The sequence below is a fragment of the Saccopteryx leptura genome, chromosome 8 (assembly GCF_036850995.1).
Source record: "Saccopteryx leptura isolate mSacLep1 chromosome 8, mSacLep1_pri_phased_curated, whole genome shotgun sequence".
Lineage (NCBI taxonomy): Eukaryota > Metazoa > Chordata > Mammalia > Chiroptera > Emballonuridae > Saccopteryx > Saccopteryx leptura.
The window spans coordinates 36,897,887-36,925,166 of NC_089510.1; the positions used below are offsets into that span (position 1 = coordinate 36,897,887).

At 39.9% G+C, this 27,280-nt stretch overlaps 1 protein-coding gene across 5 annotated transcripts in view; it reads right to left on the reverse strand.

The window, feature by feature from the left end:
* Window positions 1-2,778: 2,778 nt before the first annotated feature.
* Window positions 2,779-27,280, reverse strand: part of CD47 (CD47 molecule) — a 56,347-nt gene continuing 31,845 nt past the window's right edge. The window contains exons 4-11 of one of the 5 annotated variants that reach the window (XM_066348042.1): window positions 20,801-20,908; window positions 19,591-19,683; window positions 18,462-18,560; window positions 17,002-17,094; window positions 10,655-10,686; window positions 9,196-9,220; window positions 8,527-8,559; window positions 2,779-6,660 (exon numbers count right to left, since the gene is read on the reverse strand). In XM_066348042.1, coding sequence (XP_066204139.1) covers window positions 6,656-6,660; window positions 8,527-8,559; window positions 9,196-9,220; window positions 10,655-10,686; window positions 17,002-17,094; window positions 18,462-18,560; window positions 19,591-19,683; window positions 20,801-20,908 — 488 coding nt within the window. In that variant the 3' untranslated portion in view covers window positions 2,779-6,655. Of the gene's footprint in view, window positions 6,661-8,526; window positions 8,560-9,195; window positions 9,221-10,654; window positions 10,687-14,688; window positions 14,736-17,001; window positions 17,095-18,461; window positions 18,561-19,590; window positions 19,684-20,800; window positions 20,909-27,280 lie in introns of those variants that run through there. The other 4 variants (XM_066348043.1, XM_066348044.1, XM_066348045.1 and 1 more) reach the window with 4 other exon arrangements.

Consider the following 27,280-nt stretch of genomic DNA (forward strand, 5'->3'; position numbering starts at 1 on the left):
CAAATTAGGAAAAGATCCCTTCCCCAACCGCCTGTTAGCAGCGCTGAAAAGCTGCTGCCTCCTCGTCAAATGGCCAAGTAAGTAAATGAGTGCTAAGTCGAGTTCCCATCATTAAGTCCGCTCGCATTCCTATGCAGTCTACAGAGCTGTCTTCAACATTATCCTCAGTCCAATTACCCGTAACTCAGGGTTAAATACTTCATTTCCCTCTGATCTGGTGGACGGGTACTTGAACATGAAGCTTACACGTGCAAAATAAACACTGGGCGCACAGATCCAGCACGTCTCACTTCTCACACCGAGTCCTGTCCATTGTGCTTAAATCTCTGAGCGACTGGTGAAACCATGTCTTACACGGATGGTATTACTACAATCCATTCTTTTCTGGAGGTGTCAAACTTGAGGCCTTGAGCTGGAAAAGAGCCACACAAAAATGAAAGCTAGTTGCATCTGGGAGCCGCCACCTCGTGGGAGTTCCTAGCAGGCTGAGGGAGGTTCTGTCCACACAGAACGGCTCTCGGTGCAGGAGGTAGGCCGTTAAATGCTTTCTGAACTCCATTAGCTCCTCCTGCTGAGACTGAAAAAGTCCTCATAAATGCATAAAAATTAAATTGCCTGTGAGGTAAGGAATGAGATAGGACTTTGCTGCCAAGTATTATTTTCTGTTCAAATGGTCTACGATCCCACCACAATGCGGAATCAGAGTATAGAGGACATGCCTGCAAGGGACGCAGCACGGACTGGGAATCCCATGCCCCCAAATCTAATGACATCTTATTAACCGGTAATAATCCCCCGGGTAATAACCCCCTGATTTTACTTTAAGTTAACTTCACCTCAGTCCTCCCACACTACTCCGGATAAAACCCAGCACCTCCATTCCAGGCTAGACCTGGGTCCCAGTCCGGCTCAAGCAGAGCATCAGAGATGCCTGACCTCTGCGCTCGAGTGAGGGAGGCACGGGGCCCAGTCAGAGCACCACGGTGCAGTCTGGGCTGGAGGGGACGACTGAGGGGGGGGGGGGAGAGAGAGAGAGAGAGAGAGAGAGGGAGAGAGAGGCCCAGGGCCCAGTCAGAGCACCACCGGGGCTGGAGGGGATGACCGAGGGGGGGGGGAGAGAGAGAGAGAGAGAGAGAGAGAGAGAGAGAGAGAGAGAGAGAGGGAGAGGGAGAGAGAGGGAGAGAGAGGCACGGGGCCCAGTCAGAGCACCACCGGGGCTGGAGGGGACGACCGAGGGGGGGGAGAGAGAGAGAGAGAGAGAGAGAGAGAGGGAGAGGGAGAGAGAGGGAGAGGGAGAGAGAGGCACAGGGCCCAGTCAGAGCACCACGGTGCAGTCTGGGCTGGAGGGGACGACTGAGGGGGGGAGAGAGAGAGAGAGGGAGAGAGAGGGAGAGGGAGGGAGAGAGAGGCACAGGGCCCAGTCAGAGCACCACCGGGGCTGGAGGGGACGACCGGGGGGGGAGAGAGAGAGAGAGAGAGAGGGAGAGAGAGAGAGAGAGAGAGGGAGAGGGAGAGAGAGGGAGAGAGAGAGAGAGAGAGAGAGAGAGGGAGAGGGAGAGGGAGGGAGAGAGAGGCACGGGGCCCAGTCAGAACACCACCGGGGCTGGAGGGGACGACCGAGGGGGGGGGAGAGAGAGAGAGAGAGAGGGAGAGAGAGGGAGAGAGAGGAAGAGAGAGGCACAGGGCCCAGTCAGAGCACCACCGGGGCTGGAGGGGACGACCGAGGGGGGGGGGAGAGAGAGAGAGAGAGAGAGAGAGAGAGAGAGGGAGAGGGAGAGGGAGGGAGACAGAGGCACAGGACCCAGTCAGAGCACCACCGGGGCTGGAGGGGACGACGAAGGGGGGGGGGAGAGAGAGAGAGAGAGAGAGAGAGAGAGAGGGAGAGAGAGGGAGAGAGAGGGAGAGAGAGAGAGAGAGGCACTCCTTCTCCTCTCCCCGGACTTGGGTGATGAGTCTGGGACTGCGGTCAGCCTTCTGCCCTCACACACGATCTGGGAAGGAAGGCCACAGGGAGGAGAGAGAAGCTGAGAGCTGGTGAGACACGCGATTCTTCTGACACTATTTTGGGCCCAGAATCCAGCTGTACATCTGAATTTTCAGTTATGTTGCCCAATAATTTCCATTTTCCTTAGATTTAGGTTTTCTTTCGCTTGCAATCAAAATAGTCCTAATTAAAAATGAACTAAAATCGAAAACCATTTTAATTCAGTTTCAGAACAGGCTCAACTCATTCTAAAGAAGAGGGTGGGCACTGAGACACGGGCAGGTGGCTTGTCCTACCGGCCAAGGGCCTCTGCTACTAGTTAGTAACCCTGCTTTCTCGTGTGATGTCTTCACTACACACTGGGAAAACTTAACACACTGGACTTGTTCAAAACCTTTTATTAAAACTCTGCTCCAAGCCGTGGCAGGATGACTCAGTAGATAAAGCTTTGTGCCGGTGCCCTGGGGTCATGGATTTGATCCCTGGTCAGAACACATACAAGAATCAACCAGTGAGGACACAACCAAATGGGACACCTAAGTGGAACAGCGAGTTGATGCTTCCCTCCCATCCCCCACTCTTCAACCAATGGGGGGAAAAAAAAGCTTTGCTCCAATTAAAAGTTTACTTATTGTATATTATACATACTTTGAAACAAGAATTTATAAATAAACATTTTACATCATCCTTTTCATGGTCACCTAGGATATAAACTTGAAAATACATCGATAAACAAAATTTCTCAGAAATGTGCTGTGGTCTGCTGTAGTAGCAACAGAAATAGTCCAACAAAATAGCTTAAAATGTTTTATTAAGTATATGTAATATTACAGGGTAATATTTACAAAGTTATGTTTTTAAATAAAAAAAGTCCTTGGCAAAGATTGCAGATATTCAAAGCGTCAACAGTGATAAATTGATTTAATACATATTAAAAACAAAAAACAAAACAACCTTTAACAGTAACACAGCTGTAAAACAACTTTGGTCTTTAAATCACTGCAAAAAATGGCTACTGACATATAGCTCACCTTTAATTGCTACGGAAAAAAGCCCCCAAGAGAGGATCTTGCACATAGCAACGCTGGAGTTTTCTTCACTTAGAATGGATAATGGATATTCATCTGGTGTGGGATCTAATTCTCAACAATGGCTTTTTGTAAATAATGTTCCATTTAATAAAAACAAAAATGTTTCCCTCTCTCACTGACACTGATAACAACACATCTGAGATTCTACTGACGCTGCCTTAACAGAGAAGCTTATTACAAATGCTCTCTTTTTTTCAAAAGGCTAAATTTATGGGAAAGCTGGTCTTTAATGATAAGAGCTGTCAAAAACCAAAGGCAGGAAAACTGCCTGCTCACTGCACATCTCTTGAAAGTTACCTGGATCATCCCTATCAGCCACGAAACGACTTGACAAAGGACCCCAGTGGGTGACGGCAGTTAGTGATTTTGAAAATATGACACATGTAAACCTGTCTGAACATACTCTCCACCAAGTGAAACACAATGGAAAGATAAAGGCTTGCCCAACAATCATTTCTCTAGTTAAATAAAGGGGTATGTATTTCCACACATCACACTACGGATGTCCATTTCTGAATACAGTACTTGTTTTAGGACAAGAGAAATCTAGAAGATAATATAGAGCTTACTTCTTATTAATGAGACGGAGGAAAAACATCCCTTTTGAGCTTTAATAACTCAAACCACAGCTTGTTTGGTCACTTACTGAATTGGCTACAGCATCCTGAAAAGATCAATATGCCCGATTATAGGACAGCCTCATTATTTTAATTCTGACATTTTCAGAAATTTAAACAGAATAAACCTGGAGTTTCTAGGTGAAAAATCATCACCTTGGAAAGTTTTCAGAGCTTGTGAAATTTGTCAAAAAAGAACACTCTCGCTCACCCTATTAAAAATAGTAGGAAATCTACAATCATCAAACATATATTGAGTATCTAATGTATGCAAGACACTGCAGGAAGAGAAATAATACAAAAAAAAAAAAAAAAAGCTCTTGCTATGGAGGAAGTTTCAAATCAAGTGAGGGGAAAGCAAGACAGACCAATGGAGCCAAGCAGAGACAAATGAAGCAGGAGGAAAGGTAAGCAGAGAAGATGAAAGAGGCCGCTGGGCAGATGGCGACAGACTACAGAGGCGGGGGGAAGGGCTGGACGCTAATGTTCTGAGGCAGAGGGCAAATCTGGTTTCACCAGAAAGGTTGAAAAGGTTGTTGCAAAAATGACAAATGGTATCACATTGAGGACTTGCAATAAATAATATTGAACAAGAGTCTATGGCAAAAATTGGATCAGTAAGTTAAAAAGAAAAACAGGTTATGGGGGGGAAACAGATATATGATGCCTGAAACATCGTTAGCAATGTAATCAGGTGTGACAGGAAATTGGGAACTTTTACAAGTCTGATTGAAAGAAAATGAACCGGCCCAACGATGCCCAAGCAGGAGGGTGGCTGCTGCTGTGGCCCCTTCTCCAGAGAAGCTGACAACTCGTAAGAGCAAGAGCTGGTCTCCCTGCACTTCCGCTGCTACCTCCGTGTGTGGTCAGGGCAGTGAATGTCTCAGAGAGCGGCAGCATTAGAGAGAACACAAAGGATGGGACGTCCCGACTGAACCCCAAATAAAGGAGCGTTTGCTACATTATTAAAAGGTACCACGTTAGTTTATAAAAAAGTTTACTATAAAGATTTTCATACCTGGCTTTTCCTTAATAGAGAATAGGAATTTGGACTTTTTCCAAGTTCATCTACTTTTTTCCTCCTTTCGTCAAAATTGATTTCTAAAGTAACAAACGGTACTACTAAAGTGTAAATACTTTCAGAAGGAAAAAGAGCAGCAGATTTGTAAAAAGGAATACCGCTCCCTTTGCATATGATAGTAGTTTGGACATCAACACAATTAGGGAAAAATTCTTTTCTTTTTCCCTCTTTTTCTCAAGAAGAGCTGTTCTCATAGTGTGTTCAGTTTTCTGAGAGGCATCAGCAGGTCATAAATTTCGGTTTGCCACGGGCAAACTTGGTCCCAACATGATACATGACAATTAATTTGGCATAAAAGAGGCACGTGGGAACATTCGGTGGACTAAGAAACAACCATTCACAATACAGCTACAAATATGAATGTCTTATTATTACACAAACAGGAAGGATTGCTAGTACTTTTAGAGGGTATTGGTGAGCAGTCTTGGCAAATTACCTAGAAGTGTTTAAAGTTTTAAACGATCAGATATACTCATCAAATATAATTCCACCCAATAAAGATTTTTGTTTTTCAAAATGTTTCTGCTGAAAGCACGAACTGGCAGCCGCCCTTCTGCGGGCAGCCCTCTGCTGCCCACACAGAAGATGCACGTGCCTGTCATACATGTGCACACACAGACACACGCCCACAGAGGAGGAGAACGAGCGCTAATAGTCTAAAAGTACTCCAGGCGATCACGACGGCCAGACCGTTCATCTTCTTCTAACGGGAGAAAACGTGGGGGTTCTGTTTTACTCTCAACCTTAGAGTCAGCGGGGAGCGAGGCAGGACTACAGGAGGAAGGGGATGAGTGTTTGCCATGCAACATAGATACAACAGCAAGAAAACCACCCTTTCCAGGGCTGGCCTGTTGGCCTGACAGTGACACACATTATGTTGCCATGCAGGAGACACATAGTTAAAATCTCAATCTTGGTTTTTCATGCCCCAGATCAGAAAAGAAGTGAAGAAACACCGCAGATTGTGCCTTCAAATCCGAGGAAGGGAATACATATATTACAACCATCGCTATTTTTGCTGAAAGGTGTGAGCATAGTTCTCTGAGAACAAGTCTGGCTCCTTCTGCAATGATGCTACCATGTCACTGGACCATGTTCAAAGAGGAGAAAAGGTGCTACATCTTGTACAGCAGAAGCAAATACCAGGAGGACAAGACAGGTTTAAAGGGCTTATGTGAATAACAGAGAAAGACATCCATCAATAAAATTCCCCTAAACCTGGAAAGGATCTACGATACTGTATGTTGAAGCAAAAATGTGTGAATGGCAACCCCGAAGAATGAAGACCACAGTCTCCATTAGCATCACAGCACATGTAAGCAGCACACAAATGTTCTGAACCAAATTCTCGTTTGTATTTAATTTGCTATCCCCTTGACCCAGAAGTGGCAGACACATTATTCGGCTAACACCATAACTGTCCAAGGGCTGTGAACCTGAGTTTGCTCAAGTTCGATGGAAGCCACTGGTGTTCAGTGGTATCATCTCTGGGTAACCACCAGGTTAGTTCCAGGTAATGCTCTGGTTGAATCGGTTTAAACAGTGGTCCCAAGAGCTGAAAGGCCTCATTCTTGGAAGTTGCCCACTCTACTTTTGCTCCTAACTGAAGAAAAATAACAATAAAAAACTGGATCTCAATTGGGCACACAACACAGGTCATATTTTTTTTTATTAACTAAATTATAAAAGTTTTGAATAAAAACTTAACCATAATAACCATTTAAAAGTCAACAATTTAATGTCTCACATAGATGAAAGCCAGTTTCTTTCTTTGTTTTCTTCTCTTGAACAGTGAGTGAATCAAGGCCATGGTGCTTAACTACAAGTGCATTTCCTTCACATCTTACTACTCTCCCAATCAGAGTCCATCAGCTCGATTCAGTTACTCTGCAAAATTGAAAAATGAACATTTAATTACTATTCATGTCTATGTTGTATGCATTCTCAAGTTGATATATCTTGAAAATTTGAAATTGTTTCAGCCATATAGTATCTAAAAAGATTTCATCTTAGATCTGCACAGGTCACAGATATAAACCAGGCAAACCATCAGCCTTTCTAGTTGCAGTAAGTAAAAGGGCAAGGCCAAATGAAAATAAAGATCGACAGAGTCTGATCATTTTCATTTGCTGGATTAGCTGAGAAGCCAAAGGATGCTGACTTTTCAAAGCAAAAGGTATTGCCCATTAAATAATACTCCATCCCGTTCACTTTAGATCCACATCGTTTATTTACTGTAAGTGAAATAAACATGTGGTGAGGTATAAGTAAAACAGAAATGGCGCTACAGCCCCTCGGAAGGCACTCTGAACCTCAATCGCAGCCAAGGCAGACACACTGGGAGCGAGCCTCCTGCAGTGAGTTACCAGCTGAAGATCCCACCACGACACTTAACAGTACCCGGCAAATTCTGAACAGTAAATATTAGCAAAATTAAGGAAATTGCAAAGGTCGTTATAGGTTTTATGTGCTATGAACAAACAAAAACTGCTGTTTCTCCTGATATAGCGGTTCAAAGCAATTCACATCTTAAGGGAAATCAACAAGGGAAGAGGTACGCAAGGGTCTTATACTGGTTTTCTGAGCATGGAGGAAAGTTCAGCTTCTCTGTAAAACCACAGAGGAAGGACTCCACAGTTGGAAAAGGAAATAGCAAAAAAAAATTAAAAAATAGAACACCAGGATGAAAACATGAACAAACCATGCCACAATTCCAGGCACCAGTCCCTTTTTTAATGCCACGTAATTTATCCCTGCTAATTACAACTGTTTGGAGGGCCGTAGTATAATACAGCATGCAGTTTTGTAATAAAGGCTGTGACACAAATCTACAAAAGTGGGATCGCTTTGTGCTTCTTTGCTGAACACAGCCTAACCATTGTTTTAAACTCAATCCACCAACACACAATCGGTGTGTCTTCTCTTACGCAAGCATTAATTGTACTCAGGGGAACAGAGCCTCTAGAGTTAAGTGTTGCACTTTGCTACAGAGGTGAGCAGGTAGGTCACAGACTTTAAAACAGTAAAATGGAAAGTGAATCATTTGTACAATCAAGGCATGTTTGTAAATATCAAAGGTATGAAGAAGTTTTTGTTAAGGTAAAAACACATTAAAATGCGAACAGAAGTATCAGCGTGTTGAAGGAAAATTAAAATAAATACTTTTAGCTTTCAATATCTCTGACTTTACTTTAAGAACAAAAGTATATGTCCTTGACATATTTAATAAAAATCTTAAGTTGTTAGTCAAGAGTTCCCCCCAGAAAAGAAGCAAAAGCTGGAGCGATGACACATTTTTCTCTCTCTTTTTAAGTCCTCTCCCAGGTGGCGGAACCACACTCTCTCACGGAAGAGCAGAGATATTAAGCCTCTATGGGTTAAATGCAACAAAACCACCAACGCAAGCACAAAAGAAACTCTGTCAAGATTATAAAGATTTGTGCCAGATTAACTCTGTGTCATATCAAAACCATTTTCAAGTTAGTCACCAGACACTGCATCTGAAAAACGTTTTTTTAAAAAGCAGTGCCTTCCTCTCTGCCATGAGCAGTATCACTGGAGTCTGATTAGTGAACCCTCCAGCTCTTACATGACTATGTTGCCATTTTCACAGACTAGATTTAAGTTTTATAAATCTTTTGATTTGACAGTGTCCCTTTTATTTAAAAAGCTGTATTTTCAAGAAGCAACTTTATTTCTTTTCAATGTTCACATTTTAACCAATCGATAATTGTAGGTGCATGTTATACTTACCATCATTCATCATTCCTTTTGATTCTTTAAATGCTAAGGGTTAGTAACAAGCCAAGCAAGCAATTAATAAGCTTTCATAATTAGAAATCACTTCTAAGTAAACAAATATGCAGTAGTATCATGCCAACTATTCCACAGATATAAATCCAAATTAATTTTAAGACATTTAAATTACAATGTCTTTCTGGAGGATCACACCCACAGTCCCCACAAAGGAAACAAAGTCAGTTGGGAATATAGATCTAGGTTTAGGGAGAAAGGAAGTGGAATGTTTGGTCTCATTCCATGGTGATAGACTGTATTTTTCTAAAGTTCATAAATCAGAGATTAAAATGAACTGAAATTCTTCTATATTTGGGGTGCTATACTTCATCTTGGCCAACATCAAAAGGCACAAGTCTCCTCACCCAATATCGCTTGGTTAATGCAAGCAACTTCGTGAGACACACAGAGTAGTGCATTTTTCTCAGAGGTGAGGACATTACTGAAGCAATATTCTTAATTCTTGATTCAGAATTAAAAAAAAAAAAAAAAGATGTCAAGGCAAGAAAAAGACTAGAATCTTCCCAAGGCATCAACAGAACATTCTAACTACTTTTTAGGAACCAGTTCAAATTATGATCTGGTAATAAATCAAGAAAAATATACAAATTTGTAATAACCACGTACCATTAAGGGGTTCCTCTACAGCTTTCTGGAAAATATTTAAAATATATTTATATAAAAATAGAATTTATTTCATATCCTTCATACTAAAATTTATGTATGCTAATATTTAAACTATATAGTAAACTGAATCCTAGACTAAAAAGAAGGCAATAAAGCTTAAAAAGCGAAGCTTGCCAAATCTAATAGTTTAATAATAACTGTTATTCTCTTAACATTCTTTTTCTATGCAGAATTTCCCACCTCACCCAGCCTCTCTCAGTTCAAGAAATCTTAACTTCTCGAAAAAATTATTCAAGTCCAAAATAAATAGCAACATAAATAATGCAGTTAAACAAGAGAGGAGAGCCCAACAATCGCTTTTAAGTCATGCAAATTAAACTCGGTGACAGGGAAAGAAAATGTGGGAGGATTTAAGAGTCTACTGGCTGGATTATCTCTATCAGAGGCACACTAAACACTGCTGTGTGTTTGTGACCAGTGTAGCTCTGGCACCAGTCTTGTGTTTGTGACCAGTGTAGCTCTGGCACCAGTCTTGTGTTTGTGACCAGTGTAGCTCTGGCACCAGTCTTCTCCGAATCGACTCCTGCGGCAGAGGCACCCCTGCGCCCCTGCCCTTCAGGCATGTCTGCTGAGGTGTATCAGATTCAGGAGCGCCTGTCATCTCCACTCTCTGCCACAGGCTGCAGTTCCACTTTCGGCATTCCAGACACAGATCTGGAAACCGAGTACAATACAGTCTTTTCCATGTCTTATTTGCATAAAATAGCTTTTGTGCCTGTCACCATAATGAATCTCTATTTATAGAGTTTTTTTATAACCCCCACCCCATTTATTTCTCTTAGTTTATCTCTAAATTTACTTCTTTTCTTGGAATTTTCTCAGATACTTGAAGATAGATATTTAAAATAGAGCGAAAACTACAGTAAGTATGGAGGAAGAAAAATGCTAATAAAATGAGGAAAGGAGGGAAATGAATCATTATTCAAAACAGACATTTTAAAGCAATATTTTATAGATTATTTTAAATAAAATTAATTTAATATGTTTCTCCCTCATTTTAAGGCTCAAATACTGTTTTGTATATGCACATCAAATAAATCCAAGAGTGGAGGCAATACACTGGAATCAGTTTATTTACACATAAACTTTCCCATTCTGGGTATGAGAAGTCAGCATAATCTTAAATCATTTATTTATCCCATTGCTACTAAAGGACCAAGCACATGTTTTAAAACAGAAATGGATCTTCTTATGCAAAGGTCATGAAATGACTCCAACATTCTCTTAATCTAACGCTACACTAAACAGACAGCGAAAGAGTTCAATATCTCCTATTATCCAATGTCACCAATACATTTCAATACATTTTTTTTAAAAAGGGTTTAATATCTCAATTACCCTTCCCCAGCCTAAATCACCAAGTGATCAGACTCAGTTTATTTAAGAAAATTTAACTTACCCTAGGAGGTTGTATAGTCCTCTGATTAGAAGCTGGTAAAATTAAAAAATAAAATAAACTTAATAATTGAAAGAAATTAAGGCAATACACTGTTTAACTTTAAAACAAAACGTTCAGGGCTAAAACTAGTGGTGCCAGAAAGCCCACTGAAAAAGTTCCAGTTTTGATAGCCTATTAAAAAATACAGAACATTCTTGATTATGTGACAGAAAACTGATGGAAATAATTCACCAACATCAAATAAACACACACATTCGCTCGCTCGCGCACACTGTGTCTTCCCTCACTCTGTGGTGAAGAACGCTGTCATCTAGGCACCCCGCCCTACCTCCCTCCCACTAGGTGGACAGAACGTGGCAGTGACCAATCTCCGCCTCTACTCTTATCGCCCACCCTCTGCTCACTGCTCTTGTTCCTTGCAGCCTAGTCTTCTTCTTCTTTCACCATTTCATTTCTCAAAGCTCCAGATAGGTCACAAATGAAAAAAAAAAGATCCTTCAGAGTTTAAATAATTATTCTAGACAGCTAATTTTAGCTACAATCAAGCTGTTCTCTATGCTTCTGAATGGACTTCTTAATGAAGAAGAAGAATATAAGGGCATGAAGAAAATGACAAAAAGATAAAGAGAATGATATAGAGAAGAAGGGGAACTTCCTTACAAAAACCAAGCGAGGAGGACCCAGTCCTAAACACAGACTCAGCTCAAGAGTCCTACAGACACAAATGCATCAACCAGCAACGTCCTGTGAAGGACCCCACGGGAGTGCCGCTGCTGGTGGAGCAGCCAGACCCACTGCTCTCTGAATTAGATGACAGCACTGGATTTGCTTATTGGCAGGTTGAGTCAGGGTCCCCAGAACTTCTCTGGTTTTCTATGCTATTTATTTACTACCAGTCCTACTTTATCATGCTTCCAAAGCTGATGGGAAACGGCTGAGTGAGAACGACCCGAGGGCAGCCACGCTACAGGTGAGCGAGAGCCGATAAGGCGCCCGGAAACGGGGAAAAGGGGAACTGAAGGGCCTGGAAGTCTCTTTCTCCCGCTGACGTCTGAAGGGGGAGACAGAGTGGAAGACTAGAAAGTTGGTGAGGGAAAAGGAAGGTGACAAGGGAAGGAAGCAGGAGAAGGTCAAAGCTTAGAGCTCCAGGTAAGAAAAGCTATCAGTGAGAAGACATAAATAGAATATAAATAAGGACACAAAAGGAGAGGATGAGCTCGATGGCTAGAAGGTAAATAACCACAGGGAGGAACTAGGTACTATAACTCCAACTGGCCGAGGGCTCAATGACCGCTGTCCCTGAGGAGCACCGGGATGCCTCAGTCCGTCCAGTTCCTCCGCGACTCCCTGTGGGGCCCAGTGCTGTATCTGCTCTCGCGAGATCCCCACCTCTTTGATGGTCATGTGGCTTTAAAGTAAAGCTCCCTGACTGCAGGCACGTGGAGAGCGGTTTGGTCCTTGCAACCAAACAAGGAGAAAACCTCTTTTTAAAGTACTGTGGAGTGAAGAGGTTTGGAAATATAAGTGGAATCACATTTAGCAAGCTTCCAAAGAAGCTAGGAAAAATTATACAACTTTATCAGGCACCATCATGACTTGTTACATGTACGTATCTCATTTCAGTTAAGCCATGCCCTCTATGTTCTATCAAGAAAAGAGAACTAAACAGCTATGTAAATTACTGATTCATAATGTAAAGGGTCAGAGGTAAGAGAAGTTTATACATCAGAATTAGTATTAAAAGAGGAGGGTAGGAGCAGGAAGCATCAACTCATAGTAATTGCCTCTCAGATGTGACTTGACCAGGCAAGCCCGGGATTTTGAACCTGCGAATTCAGCGTTCCAGTTTGACACTTGATCCACTGTGCCACCACAGGTCAGGCTGTTGAATTTGCTATTGAGATCCTCCCCCTATAATTCCTGCCTTTAAGAAAACAGGTAAGAATTCTCAAACCGCCTGACCAGTCAGTGGTGCAATGAATGGACAGAGCACTGGCCTGGGACGCTAAGGACTGAGGTTTGAAACCCTAAGGCCACTGACTTGAGTGTGGGACCACAGACATGACCCTATGGTTGTTGGCTTGAGCCCAAGGTCGCTGGCTTGAGCAAGGGGTCACTGGCTCAGCTACAATCAAGGCACATATGAGAAAGCAATCAATGAACAACTAAGGTGTCACAATGAAGAATTAATGCTTCTTATCTCTCTCCCTTTCTGTCTGTCCCTCTCTCTTTCTCGCTTACAAAAATAAAGAATTAGTATTAAGAACGGACAAGAAGCTCCTTTTCTGTCCTAATTATGTGTAAAGACTAGTTTCTGAGTTCCAATTCTCAGACACAGGGAACGTCTTTAGTTAGCCCATTCTAAAAAAAGAAGAAGAAAAAATAAAGGGGGCTCTATAACTAACACTGATTCAAAGGGACGCAGGTAGCTGTGATTCCTCAAAAACTGTAAAACCAAACGGTGCAGAAGTTAACTTTGCTTGAGTTAGTCCTCTCCAATAAGCATATGACCTATGTAACAAAGAATGACTGTGATCTGTCTGCTACCACCATGGCCCCAAGGCATTGACAGCCAGATCGACATATTTTTAAAACTACTAAGCCTTAAAATTAAGCATGTCAGATGAGTTCACGTGCAATGTTTCTTGATTTGTTCTTCTCTCCCCTGAAACACTTGACACATGCCATAAATATATTTCTAGATTTTGAATTTTCAGAAAGACTTTTTCTGTTGCTACCAGAATCACCTCTCCTCAACAACGGGCAAGAAAATATCATTGAAATTTTTATCTCTCTCTATATATATTCCATGTCATTCTATTATATCTGCAATGTTTAAATACAGTTTTGACTGCTAGTAGGTTGATTTGTATCAAAATACGATGATATGATATATACTTATACTGATAATGGCTTTTAAAAAATTAGCAAGTACATAAACAGCCTATATAAATAACAAGCCTAACTTTATGGAGTTTAGTGAGTTCCTTTTAATCTTCTATATGCTCTCACATTGTTACTGTTTCCAGCCCCTCATTTTACCTTGTAAGATTTAAATGCTTCCATTGAAAAGAAATCCACCACTGGCGTCTGTGTCCATGTGTTGTGTATGTATCATTTTTGGTTAATCCCTTCACCCTCTTCCACCCAGCCCCCACCCCCGCTCCCCTCTGGCAGCTGGCAGTCTGTTCTCACATCTATGCCTCTGTTTCTCTCTCGTTTGTCAGTTTATTTTGTTCAGGGGTCCCCAAACTGCGGCCCTCTGAGGCCATTTATCCGGCCCCCGCTGCACTTCCGGAAGGGGCACCTCTTTCATTGGTGGTCAGTGAGAGGAGCATAGTCCCCATTGAAATACTGGTCAGTTGGTTGATTTAAATTTACTTGTTCTTTATTTTAAATATTGTATTTGTTCCCGTTTTGTTATTTTTACTTTAAAATAAGATAGTGTGCATAGGGATTTGTTCATAGTTTTTTTTTATAGTCTGGCCCTCCAATGGTCTGAGGGACAGTGAACTGGCCCCCTGTGTAAAAAGTTTGGGGACCCCTGATTTTGTTCATTAGAAGTGTGCAGATGATGTTTTACTGAGTGTTACACTTGAAACTGTACCCTAATAAATTCAATGAATTACAAAATTAAAAATGAAAAGAAATCCAACATAGTTAGAAAAATTGAAAGTCAAAATCATACTCTTTCAAGTAACAAGTAAGGTTACAAATTTAAACTTGGAAATAATAAAATTAAAGGTGAAACTTCTCATGGGGACATTAACTTAATTTTAAAAAGAGAGCTTGGATTTTTTTTTTAACTATCTGAGGATTTAAGTCTAGACAAATTCACTATGCATTTCCAAAACAAAGCATCTATACAATGAGTGAAAGTTATTTTGGAAACATTTACAATTTTTACTTCCTGATTCAAATGCTCAAATTTGCAACCTTAAATTTACATGTTCTCAGATTTACAGATTCTATAAGAGAAACACACCCATTTTCCTAGTCTACTGCAGTGTCTAAAGAGCAAGTTGCCTGTACCTTTTCTCTTCTTCCCTTCATCTGAAGAAAGCTGTGCCCACTCTCATCTCTGGCATCAGACAAGTTGATTTGAAAAGTTAATTTACAACAGTCTCAACATGACTAATGTCTTAACTTACATATAGTATATTTATACGTTAAACTATGATAAAGAAAAAATAACCTGGGGAAATTTTCGTAATTTCACTTTCACTTTGATCTGAACACGAGAACAGTACATTTGTACAGTAACTATACTGGTTTCACAGGCTTCTTAGGGATGGGAGCCATGGAGAAGGGGAGAGAGCAAGGTCAAGAGGATGGAAGCGAGACGATGCCTGTTTCCACTCGAGTCAGCATCTCCAGACCTAATGGCGACTGTGCTGAACATCGTTCTTTGTTAGAAATAGAAGGCACAGGGCGCAGGGCAATGAAAGGCAGGGCAAACCAGATAACGGAGGAAAGAAAAGGACAAAGACCTGCTCATCACTCAATGGCACCTAGTGCTATATAATGCTGTGTGGATATTGGGGCTCACACACTGCTCTCAAGCATTCACAGGACACAACATAATCAGCCGTGTCCTCTTCAAGAACCAGACAAATGGTGATTAGAAGGCTCAACAACAATAGAATATGTATCAACATTCATAATATGATGCTCATGATAGCTACCAAATGCATGCCATTCTGCTTTACAAGTTTCAATTGTATCTTAGGGACATATGAGGCATGAACTAAGAAAACTGCATTGATGAAACAATTCTGATTTTATGAACACATAAACAGTAGGTAAATTTAAATTAAGTACTGTTTTCATTGTTTAATAAGCATTAATTAAAGGAAGACAATGAATATCTAAACAAATTAATCTCAATGACCAGTCAGCAAAGTTGAAGTTCAAAATTAAGATAAAATTTCTTTGAAAGTTCTGTGCAAGTCATATGGAAAATTATTTGACTATTTAAATTTATTAAAGTCAAAAATATTAAATTTAAAAGTGCAAGGTTTGTATGAATTTTTAGAAACATACAGTAAAGTTCACCTAATACAAAGCAGAAAGACTGATATATTTTTATTCCATTAGTTTGTAACATTTGATTATTTTGAGAACTGTTTACGAGTTTTCTTCATGCCTGATCTTTAGTGGTGCTGTGGGTAGAGTGTCAATCATGCTGACGACGTCTACTTGAAACCCTGGCTGGCAAGGCCAATGCACATACGAGAAGCAACTACTACAGGTTGATGCTTCCCACTCCTCCCCCCTTTCTCTCTCTCCTCTCTCTAAAATCAATAAATAAAATCTTTTAAAAAATAATTTTTTAAAAGTTTTTCTTTTTTTTAATGGAGACTAATATAAACCAGATTATAGGCAACCTCTTAAGGCACTATTAAGAGCATCTATCTCTATATATGTAATAAAAATAACATACAGAATCCTGTCAACTGAAAACTGACAGATTAAATACAAAATTTAGAAGTAATAAGCTAATTCTACACTAGCTAATAACTAATACAAAAAATAATAAAAGCCTGGCCAGACCAGGCGGTGGTGCAGTAGATAAGAGTGTCAGACTGGGATGCGGAGGACCCAGGTTCGAGACCCTGAGGTCGCCAGCTTGAGTGTGGGTTTATCTGGTTTGAGCAAAGCTCACCAGCTTGGACCCAAGGTTGCTGGCTTGAGCAAGGGGTTACTTGGTCTGCTGAAGGCCCGCGGTCAAGGCACATATGAGAAAGCAATCAATGAACAACTAAGGTGTTGCAACGAAAAACTGATGATTGATGCTTCTCATCTCTCTCCGTTCTTGACTGTCTGTCCCTATCTATCTCTTTCTCTGACTCTTGCTCTGTCTCTGTAAAAAAAATTAAAAAAATAAAATAAAATCCTGAATTTTAAAATTCAGTGTCTTTATTATAGTGTATTCCTTTTAACTAAAGATATTTTAAAGTTAAGTATCAGAGGACAAGCTCTTTAATTAACAAAGTGACAGACTTTGAACTTCAATTCCTGTCCACTTAGGGGTGTCAAGGTCTACAGTCTGCAAGAGGAGCAAGGAACAGGTCTCCGTGACAGAGAACGGGCAGTTAAAAACCATTGTCTATTCAAATGAATCCTCACCAGTTCTTCACTTTCACAGCATAAAACATAAAGCCAGTGTTTTTTAAACTAGTCCATCATCTAAACTTGCCATTAATTCATATGATTTCTACTTTCTTTCACTAGTTACCAATACATTTCTTTGATCATAAGCTGTAAGAACTAACCAAAAGCATTTTCCAAATTATACATATATTTGAAATTCTTGGCATAGACTAAGAAAAATAAAGTTGACTTACCAATAAGTTTCATATAAACTAATCCAAGTAATTCTGCTAAAGCTATAATACCCAAACCTGAAATCAGAAGAGGGGCATGCATTGGGCTACAGTCTGTAAAAACAAATAAAATTTTATATTAGAAATTTACATGAAATAACTGAGCTTCTTAAAAGAAATAATAACAGTAATAATATCAGTTTTAAGGACAGTAATTATTTCTCTCATTATGACAAAACAAAAATTACCTACATGTGTTCATCCAGTGAAATGACTCCAAATTATTAAAAAAAACCTTTATTTGCATAACATGTATCTTATCACATCAAGATTAATGGCAAATAGTCTATAAAGCCTAAGCTTCCAACCCATTGAAGCCTGTGTATTTTAAATGCTCTTCCACAAATACAGGGGTAGCAGTTTGGCTGCGAGAACAGGCAGCCCAGAAGCCATATACAGCCAATGTGGAAGGTACCGATCTCAGTGGGAGCAAAACAGGGGTTGAAAAATGAAAAGCTCACAACACTAAACACTGGCAAGAATGCAGAGCAATAGAAATGTTTGTCCATTGCTAGTGGGAACACAAAATGGTACAGGCACTTTGAAAGACAGTTCGGGAATATGATAACAAAATGATACACTAACATACAATCTAGCAACTGCACTCCTTAGTATTTACCCAAACGAAGTAAAAAATTATGTCTACACAAACCATGCACTTCTATCTTGTGCGTCTAGATCTGTGACTTTATAACAAATCAATACATTTCCAACGTACTGACAGCAACCTAGATGTCCCTCAATAGGTGAATGGATAAACAAACTACAGTCTGTTCACCCCCTGGAATATTATTCAGTGCTAAAAAGAAACGAGTTATCAAGCCACAAAAAGACATGGAGCAACCTTAGATGTATACTACTAAGTGAAATAAGCCAGTCTGAAAAGGCTAGATACTATATGATTCCCAGTACAAGACATTTTGGAAAATGCAAAACCATGGAGACAGTAAAAAGCTCAGTGGTTGGCCAGGGGTCTCAGGATAGGGAGGATGAAGAGGTAGAGCACAGAGGACTTTGAGGGTAGGGCAGTTAAACTTTTCTATATGATATTCTGTTTGACTATTATTCATGTCATTATACATTTATCAAAATCATAGAACATATAACACCAAGAGTGAACCCTGATATGAACTCTGGACTTGGGGGGATAACGCTATGTCAGTGTGGGTTCAACAGACTGTAACAAACGTCCCGTTCTGGGGGGCGGGGGTGATGACAGTGTACGAGGCTGTGAGTAGGTGGACGACAGGGGAACTCGCCGAGTTTTCCACTCAATTTTGCTGTGAACTTAAAATGCTCTAAATAATGACGTCTATATATTTAAAGAAAGTTTAAGAAAAACAAAGAAAGAGAAAAGGTCTGTCCAAGAGAAATTCGCAGCAAGAAGAAAAGCTGGGACCAGAGAAGAAAGTGACCCTTACCTGAGATACAGAGGCTCAGTCCAACCACAGAGAGCACAAAGCCCAGCACTTGAAGGATCAATATGGCAATGCTGAAGGAGGACATCCCAATAGCTGGAGCTTCGAGAAAAAAAGCATGTTGAGAGTGTTTATAAAGCAATCACTTCGACTTGTATTTTGTACAATCCAGGATAGAACGCTATGACCAAAGACTGACTCTGGAGTGCCTTGTCAGATGGTAGATGCTTTCCACATGGTCTACACGGTCACTTTCCACACAAGTAGTCAGCTCTGGATTCACACACTCAGCAGCCTTTTATTTTGCAGTGAGCTGAGCTGGACTGGCAGTTTTTACCCCAAATCCTAGAACAATGCTGCTTTTACCACACTTGCGCATTTTTCAATATGAATGGCTATTATGTAGGGCTCGGCCAAGCACAGACAGAATTGCTCTGGTGGAGAACATTATGCAAGTGTGCCATTGTAAACGTCATAACTGATACTGTGTCTAGATCTGTGTTTTTACAACAAATTAATACTTTTCCAATACTTAGCAACCCAGAGAGACAGGCTCAAAAACCAAGAGTTAAATGTACAAATAGGAAAAAAAAACCAACAGATTCTTTAATAACAAAATATTTAGTCATTTACTCCCAAAATACAGTGAAAATGCTACCAATTACAGATTGGATATCTATATCATCTTTTAAAACTACAATGTTAAGATTTGCCAATAACTACTAAAAATATATTTTTTCCCACTCTTTATGATTTATAATCCTATTTTGTAGAGTTAGTATTTTTTTTTTTTTTTGCTTTTTTTTTTTTTAAAGAGAAGCTTAGCAAAAGAAGAGACTGGGATTGTTTAATATCTACTTATAACTTCAAAAACTGAAATAAGACTATGAAGATAATCATTAAGAAAATATATAGCATAATTTAAAAAATCTACTCTGGCAAATATATCTATAAAACTCACTTTTTGCAAAATAATTAAAATTAATCCATATGGGGAAATTTTCACTAAGAATAACTAGGGAGATAAAACAATGTTTATTGTATAATAAAAAACCATACAAGAATATTTTAATCAAAAATTCTGTTTTTAAGTGACAAAGGTGGTCATAATCATGATAAAACAAATACTTACTTATCATAAACATACAGTATTGAAGTAATATTAATATCACTGTAGGAACCACAATTAAACCAAGTCCACTGGCCCTCTTTGTTGAAAATTCACCTGTTAATAAATAAATATAATATTTAAAATATTTTCATATATATTTCCTACTCTATAGAGAGTAATTTATTAAATGTATGCATCTCAATACCACTTTTATAAACTAAAAAACTTTAAATGCTTCCCCCAAATCTTTACCCAAAATAAGAGACAATTTTTTTTTAAATTTAAGATCAAGCTTAAGATACCTAAATGTCAACATCTGTGTCTCAAGATGTCAAAACCTTGAATTAACTTTGCCTCCTTAACTACCTCATAGCCCTTTTTACCAATCCTTTCAGTTGCTATATTCAATCTGTTCCAAAGTCAAAACAGTTATTCTTTCTGTCTTCTGAATTCATGTCCTTCCTTCCCACGTCCTTACTAACTCCAGCTGCAATAGAGCTGCCAAACTTAGGTTCCTAAAAATTACACCCATACAGTATTCTGTTCAAAAACAACTTTGAATCTCAGTCTATCTTTGCTGTTCTTTCCATGTGCTACATTATCTTTAATTCCCAATCCTTTTCCCAGCCTCCAAATGCAGATGCTACTTCAGATCAATTTGTTTCTCCCATTCCTTCCCACTTCCATGTCTTGGCCAATGAAGTCTGCCTCTGTAGTGAGTTGAATGGTGACCTTAAAGATATGCCCCACCTCCTAATCCCCAGATCTGTGAATATTAATTTATATGGCCAAAGAGTATTACATTGTATGGCAAAAGATAGAAATACATTTAGGATCTTCAAAAAAGTATCTTATCCCGGTTTTACCAGGTGGGCCCTCAATCTAGTAAGTGTCTTCGGAAGAGAAAGGCAGAAGGAGATTTAACCCAGAGGAACTGGAGTGGTGCTACCATAAACCAAGGAGTTGCAAAGATTGCTGGCAAACACCAGAAACTGGAGAGGCAAGGAATGAATTCTCCCCTAGAGTCTTGAGAGGGAGTCGAGTCATGATGAGATCTTTATTTCAGACTTAAGGTCTTCCGAACTGAGAGAACTGCTATCTTGTTCAAAGACACCCAGTCTGTAGTAATCTGTTCTAGCAGCCCTAAAACACTAACATCCTACTCCCTACCCCTGGCAACATTCTCAACCTTATCAATCCAGACTTCCCTCACAGTAACTGTACATCTTACCTGGGACGAAAAGAATGGCTCCGACGATGACAAATGTAGTAAGCACCAGTCCAGCAACAAATAAAAGAATAGTTTTCTCCTTCGTGATACTGGAATTATATTTAAGTGCTTAAAAACAAAAAAGAAAGAAGACATTCTATAAACTCAATCATAAGAAGTGAAGCCATTTATGCAGCAACAAACCGAGAACTTCCTATGATTGAGTAAGGAACAACTTCATACCATGTCAGGCCACCTCAGATATTTCCATAGTAAGTTAACGGCTAAATAGTGTCGTGGCGGCATAAATATGGATGCCAAATTTAGAGGTGATGCTTTTAATCCTCTACACTTTCAAGATGAAGTCATCTATATCAGGCTTTCTCAGGTGAGTTGTTACTAAGTTAGGGCCAGGTAAGTCTTCTCAGGGGAAGGGCACTGCTCTGCACATAGTGACAGCATGTTTGGTAAAATCCCTGCCTCCCTACAAACTACTGGCCAGCAGCCAGCCCCCAGCTGTGTCAACCAACAATGTCTCTGGACATTGCGAATGGTCCCAAGGGGTAAAATGGCCTCAGGTTTACAACAGATGTAGATAATACTGAGGGAAAACAGTTGGCTAATTAGTAATACTGAGAAAAAGAGAATTTTGTTCCATGTATATAAAAGTAGTCAAGCATCTAGAAATCCAGATACTTAGGTATTTTGCTTTGAAAAAGTAGAATCAACTCTGGGCAAATCATACCCTCCTGAAATCCTGAGCAGGGATGAGGGGGGTGCGGCTGATGCCTAAATTGCTCACCTAAAATAATTTCAAAAAATAAAACTATAAATATTCAACAGGACTCATTATACATATTGTTTTTGATGGTAGCTCTATTGTCAAGTATCTGGTACCTTCCTGAAAGAATAATGTAATGGATAAGCCTAAAATATTTCTTTTACTATACCTTCACCTTTTGGGTTTTGTTTTGATTAATATTAAAATTAATTTTTTTAACCAAGAAAATTGTTAAAAGGTAACCTAAAAACAGACTGAGGAGCAGAAGCAGTGCAGGACCGAAACCCTGTTGTTTCATCCAGGCCATTGGTCCGTGTCCTGAGGGGGGCATTTTTTAAAATGTTGCATTTAGCATGAAATTTGCTTCTACTAAAATGATAAACAAAACAACAAATAACCCCATAAATGATCATGCTAAACTCTATGTTTAAGGTATTATAACCTAGGGCTATATGATAATATATGGTCAAGATATTTAAGGTATAATATAGGCACCTGAAGATTTAAAAAAAATCACTACCTACTCATACTTTAGATTAGAAACATCACTGTATTCTCTTTAGGGGGAGCTGGAGAGCTAATCAATCATCAGTCCTGAAGCTAAGTAACTGAAAGCCACATTAATCAGAAATGACTGAAAGACGACCTGGCAAGCTCCCTGAGCTTTCATTTGGTCCATTCAGGCTTGGAACTTAATCCTGAGCTGTGGCAATGACTCACTCAAGTCCCTACTTTTTATAGGGCACAGATTTTCACAGATTGCCTTATTTTTCTAGGCTCAAACACTGGCGATGATAAAATTCAGTGTATAGGTTACAAAAGATACATAGAAAAACAAACTTTCTCTAGACGTGTCAGGTTTTCCGTTTAATCCAATGCATACTGTTATCTAAATAAGAGTTTGAAAGTTCTACAAATGGGTTATAAAATAGAAGCTGCTTCAAATGCACTTCACAACTAATCAAACATTGAAAGGACACTCTTCCACATTAAACTGAATACATAAAAGAGCGACTAAGATCAAGCAGCAAGAATTCACCTTAAGAGTACAGCAGAAGTTCATGCAAAAAGGCGGACTTATACCGTTCTAAATACAAATAAGAGTTTGACCCTCATATAAAATTCAACCTATTCAGGTTTAGAAGAATTATAGAAGAAAAATAATGTCAACAATAGCAACAAAAATAAAAAAAAAAAACATAAAATACTATGATTGAGAGCGTTTGACCACAGAATGACCTGTCAACACCTTTGCATAGAGATAATGGGGCAGCTTTAGTTTCTGTTGGTTGGTTCAACTACTACTAATTTTCAAGACTACCTCCAACTCTTCCTTGAAGCAAGCAACCATTTCTCACCGATATTAGTGAGGTCAAGTTGAGTAACCACAGGCCATGAAAGAGTATCTATCGCCATGTTTTCTTCAGTGAATCTTTTTTTAAAGAGTTTCTTTTCACTCACTTTCTCTGTTCACAAGGGCCACATTTTAGCACAGCAAGTGGGGAGAAGGCACTTAGCAGCCCGTTGTCTTTTTCAGTGAAGCTAAAGGACCTGGAATCCTATCTAGATGGTACAGAAGTCAATAATCACAAGGATCTGTTTTTAGGGATCTTTTCTTGTCCTCTAATAAGGTAGATTTATCCTTATTTAGCAGATCTATAAACATTTTAAATGTAAACAAAGAAAACAAATTCAAGTAACCCTACAAACACTTACATTAAGGTAATTTAATGTGTTAACAGCAGGCTCTTATGAAACTTTCTGGTATAATTTTCTGGCTGCTTGGTAAGGCAATCTATGAAATTTTACAAACCTGCATGCTTTAAAGTATTTCCCCCACCAAAAAGTACTGAAATCAATACAAAAAATAAAATATGAGAAACAACAGCATGTATATTTTAAAATACATTTAAAGCCCTGTTTTACATTTAACAACCAAATTCAGAGGCAGGTACAGAGAACTCCCCTAGAGCCCCTGCCCCACACACGGACAGCTCCCCGTATCACCATCACTCACCAGAACGGAACAATTCCGAAAAAGGATGAACCTACGTCGACACATCACGATTGCCCACATCCAGTCTGCCTTAGGTGTGGTGCGTTCTACAGGGTTGGATAAATGTAAAATGACCCGTGCCCAGCACTCCAGCACCATCCAGACCCTCTGAGCTCTGCCTGTGAATCTCTCCCCGCACTCCGCTGCTAGCAACAACAGCTGATCTTTTCACTGTTTTCACAGTTTCGCCTTTTCCAGAGCGTCTTGTAGTTGGAATCCTACAGCACGCAGCCTTCGCAGACTGGCTCCTTTCACTTAGTAATATGCACTTAAGGTTTCCCCATGTCTTTCCTTGGCTCCGATAGCTCATTTCTTTCTATCTGGCTATATCACCGTGCATTTATCCGCTCACCTCCTGAAGAGGATCTTGGTGTTTCCAAGTTTTGCCAGTCATGTATAAGCTGCTATAAATATCCATGTGCAGGCTTCTATTTGGACATAAGTTTTCAACTCCATTTGGATAAATACCAAGGAGACCAACTGCTGGATCATCCCATAAAGAGCATGCTGAATTTTGTAACAAGTGGCCAAACTGTCTCCCTAGTGGCTGTACCACTCTGCATCCCCACCCGCCACGTACGCGAGCTCCTGTTGCTCCACGTCCTCACTGGCAGGTGGTGTCAGCATTTACGTTTTTAAACAAAACTTATACGTTGAGTGCTACCTGCCACAGGAATAACAAAAATACTGGGAGACAATAATTGCATTTTTGCCAGAAAATTCAGGATTCTAAAGTTTTCCCTTTCCAGGGGTCTCCAAACTTTTTACACAGGGGGCCAGTTCACTGTCCCTCAGACCATTGGAGGGCTGCCAAATACAGTGGTCCTCTCACTGACCACCAATGAAAGAGGAGCCCCTTCCAGAAGTGCAGTGGGGGCTGGATAAATGGCTTCAGGGGGCCGCATTGTGGCCCGTGGGCCGTAGTTTGGGGACGCCTGCAAGTTTACACCATCAATAAAATAATGAAAACCTAGCCAGCTACTTGTCAGAAATGAGTTAGGCTGCTTTGTTTATTTGTCCTACAAATATTTACTGTGCAGCTACAATGTAGCAGGTCCTTTTATTATTCCATCTAGATCAAATCAAGGTGTAATAGATTACTTTACTTAAGAATTGAATGGCGACCTACTATATGACAATCACTACTCCAAGTGCTGCCTCCAGACCCTTACATTCTAAGTGAGAATTTGTGCGTGGGGCAGGGAAGGAGTGGGAAGCGTCACCCCAGATCTTCTTCCCCAGGTAAGTAAAAGGTGTGGGTCTACCTTAGCCTAAGAAAGTCCCTTAATGTAATCTTTCAGATTCACGTGAATGAAGAAATGGCACATCCCTCTAGCCACCTAAGAAACAGCTCATGTCAGAAACAGATACTCCAGTAGGGGTTTCTTGTTTCCTTGTCACTGACAGGAGGCACATACAAGACAGAATGCAGGTGGTGGTTGATGAACTCTAGTGCTATTAGCAGGTCAATTTGGAGATCAATAATATCCATCACCCTAGTTTTCATGCTACTTCAAAGACAGAACTGATAAACCCAGATAGCCCATACAGACCACAGTCTAAGAACAAAAACCCAAAATCCAAGAATTGAATGCCTGCTCAAAGACATGACCTTCAGATGGTCCCTTACTAAGTGATTAGTGGCTTAGTTATGATACAAGAAGACTAACCAGTGAGGTATAATGCATATCAGATTAAGAATAAATCATAAAAGGTTGATATGTTTGATTTTATTATTATACTGCTATTTTCTGATAATTCTAGGAAAGTAATTTTAGGATCTTTTTAGTATCTGTTGAGCTGAAAATTAATATTGTCTTCAATGCAGGATAAAGCACATATAACTTTTAAAATAAAATCACAGCCTGACCTGTGGTGGCACAGTGCATAAGGTGTCAACCTGGACGCTGAGGTTGCTAGTTCAAGACCCTGGGCTTGCCTGGTCACTGCACATATGAGAAGCAACTGTGAGTCGATGCTTCCTGCTCCTCCCTTCCCCCTGCCTTTCTCTCTCTCCTCTCTCTAAACGCAAAAAGTAAAATCTTTAAAAAATTAAAATTATAATTTAAAAATTTTTAATTCTTTAGTTAAATTTAAATTCCTCTTAAAAAATAGTTAAAATACTCATTAAGAAAAACAACAACAACAAAGAGTGCTTTGTGACACTGGTGCTGGGGAAAAGGAGTGTTAATACCAATGATAAACTGATTATTTGCCAGAAGGCAAGTAAAATAATGTCATAATAAACTCCATACACCATTCAACTTGCTTTGATGACACAATTTTGTCAGAATAAATAATAACTGGAAATCATATTCTGTCTACTGGACCCAGAAATAAAAGAGCCCAGGCTTTGTACAGCAAGTACTTTGAATGTAAAAGATTAAGGAGGCTGTCCAACAAACTCATTTACTTTTCTTGGTTCCAAGCGTCCCTGGTCTTGTGGATGATGCTGTAATTTCAAGTGGATGCAGGAAGTTGGGATGTCTGAATTTGGAAGTCAAAGGAATAGCAACTACATTTCTACAAGAGAGTGTATTGTTGAGATATGGTTTTGTTTAGTTCCTCCCACGATAATATTAGTGCATAAAACATTATCTAACCCTTTTTTTTTTTTTACAGAGAAAGTCAGAGAGAGGGACAGACAGACAGAAACAGAGAGAGAGATGAGAAGCATCAATCATCAGTTTTTCGTTGTGACACCTTAGTTGTTCATTGATTACTTTCTCATATGTGCCTTGACTGTGGGGCTACAGCAGACCGAGTAACCCCTTGCTCAAGCCAGCAACCTTGGGTCCAAGCTGGTGAGCTTTTGCTCAAACCAGATGAGCCCACGCTTAAGCTGGCAACCTTGGGGTCTCGAACCTGGGTCCTCTGCATCCCAGTCGACCCTCTATCCACTGTGCCACCGCCTGGTCAGGCTATCTAACCCTTTGAGTAGTGAGTTTTTTTCATGCTTGCTGACCCCCGGGAGTGAGTATTTTTTCAAAAAATAAAATTAGTTCCAGTTCCAGTTTTATTAACTTAAAATCATGCCTGTTTAATAACCAATTTATAGAAACAAGATCATATATTTGCCTTTTTTTAATGTTGCTTTACACATTTTTAAAATAAAAATTTCTGTACGATCATACTCTGGATGGTCAGGAGGCACGAGGACGTACATGAACGTTCGTGATACTCAAAGGGTTATAAGAACAGAATGTGAAAATTATGTGGACAGGACCAAGGAAAAGCACTGGGAGTTCAATATTATCTAATATAACCCAGAGTAAACCTAATAACAAAGTCCTATTGATAGGAGCCATCATTCAGGTCGAAGAATGATTCTTTGTAATAATACTGATTGTGACGATACTTTGCCGTCTTGGAAAGAAATTTCTTAGTGCAGGTTAGTGCATGTCCTCACTTCTTCAGAATGCTTGTTTTTAATATACAAAGAAATTCTCTGTTCCACTACTTTAAAATGTGCGTTCATGGCCTAATTACTTTCAATATTAAGTTAGTCCTCAAGATTGAACTCAAGGACTTAGCAGGCTCGCAAGGCTGTTGTAACAGAGAATGTTTTCCCTTGAATTTCCCAACCATGCTTTCTACAGGGACAGGTAACCGAAGACTTCTGAGTAGCAACCAAAATCCTCCCTCCCTCCCTCCCTCCTTCCCT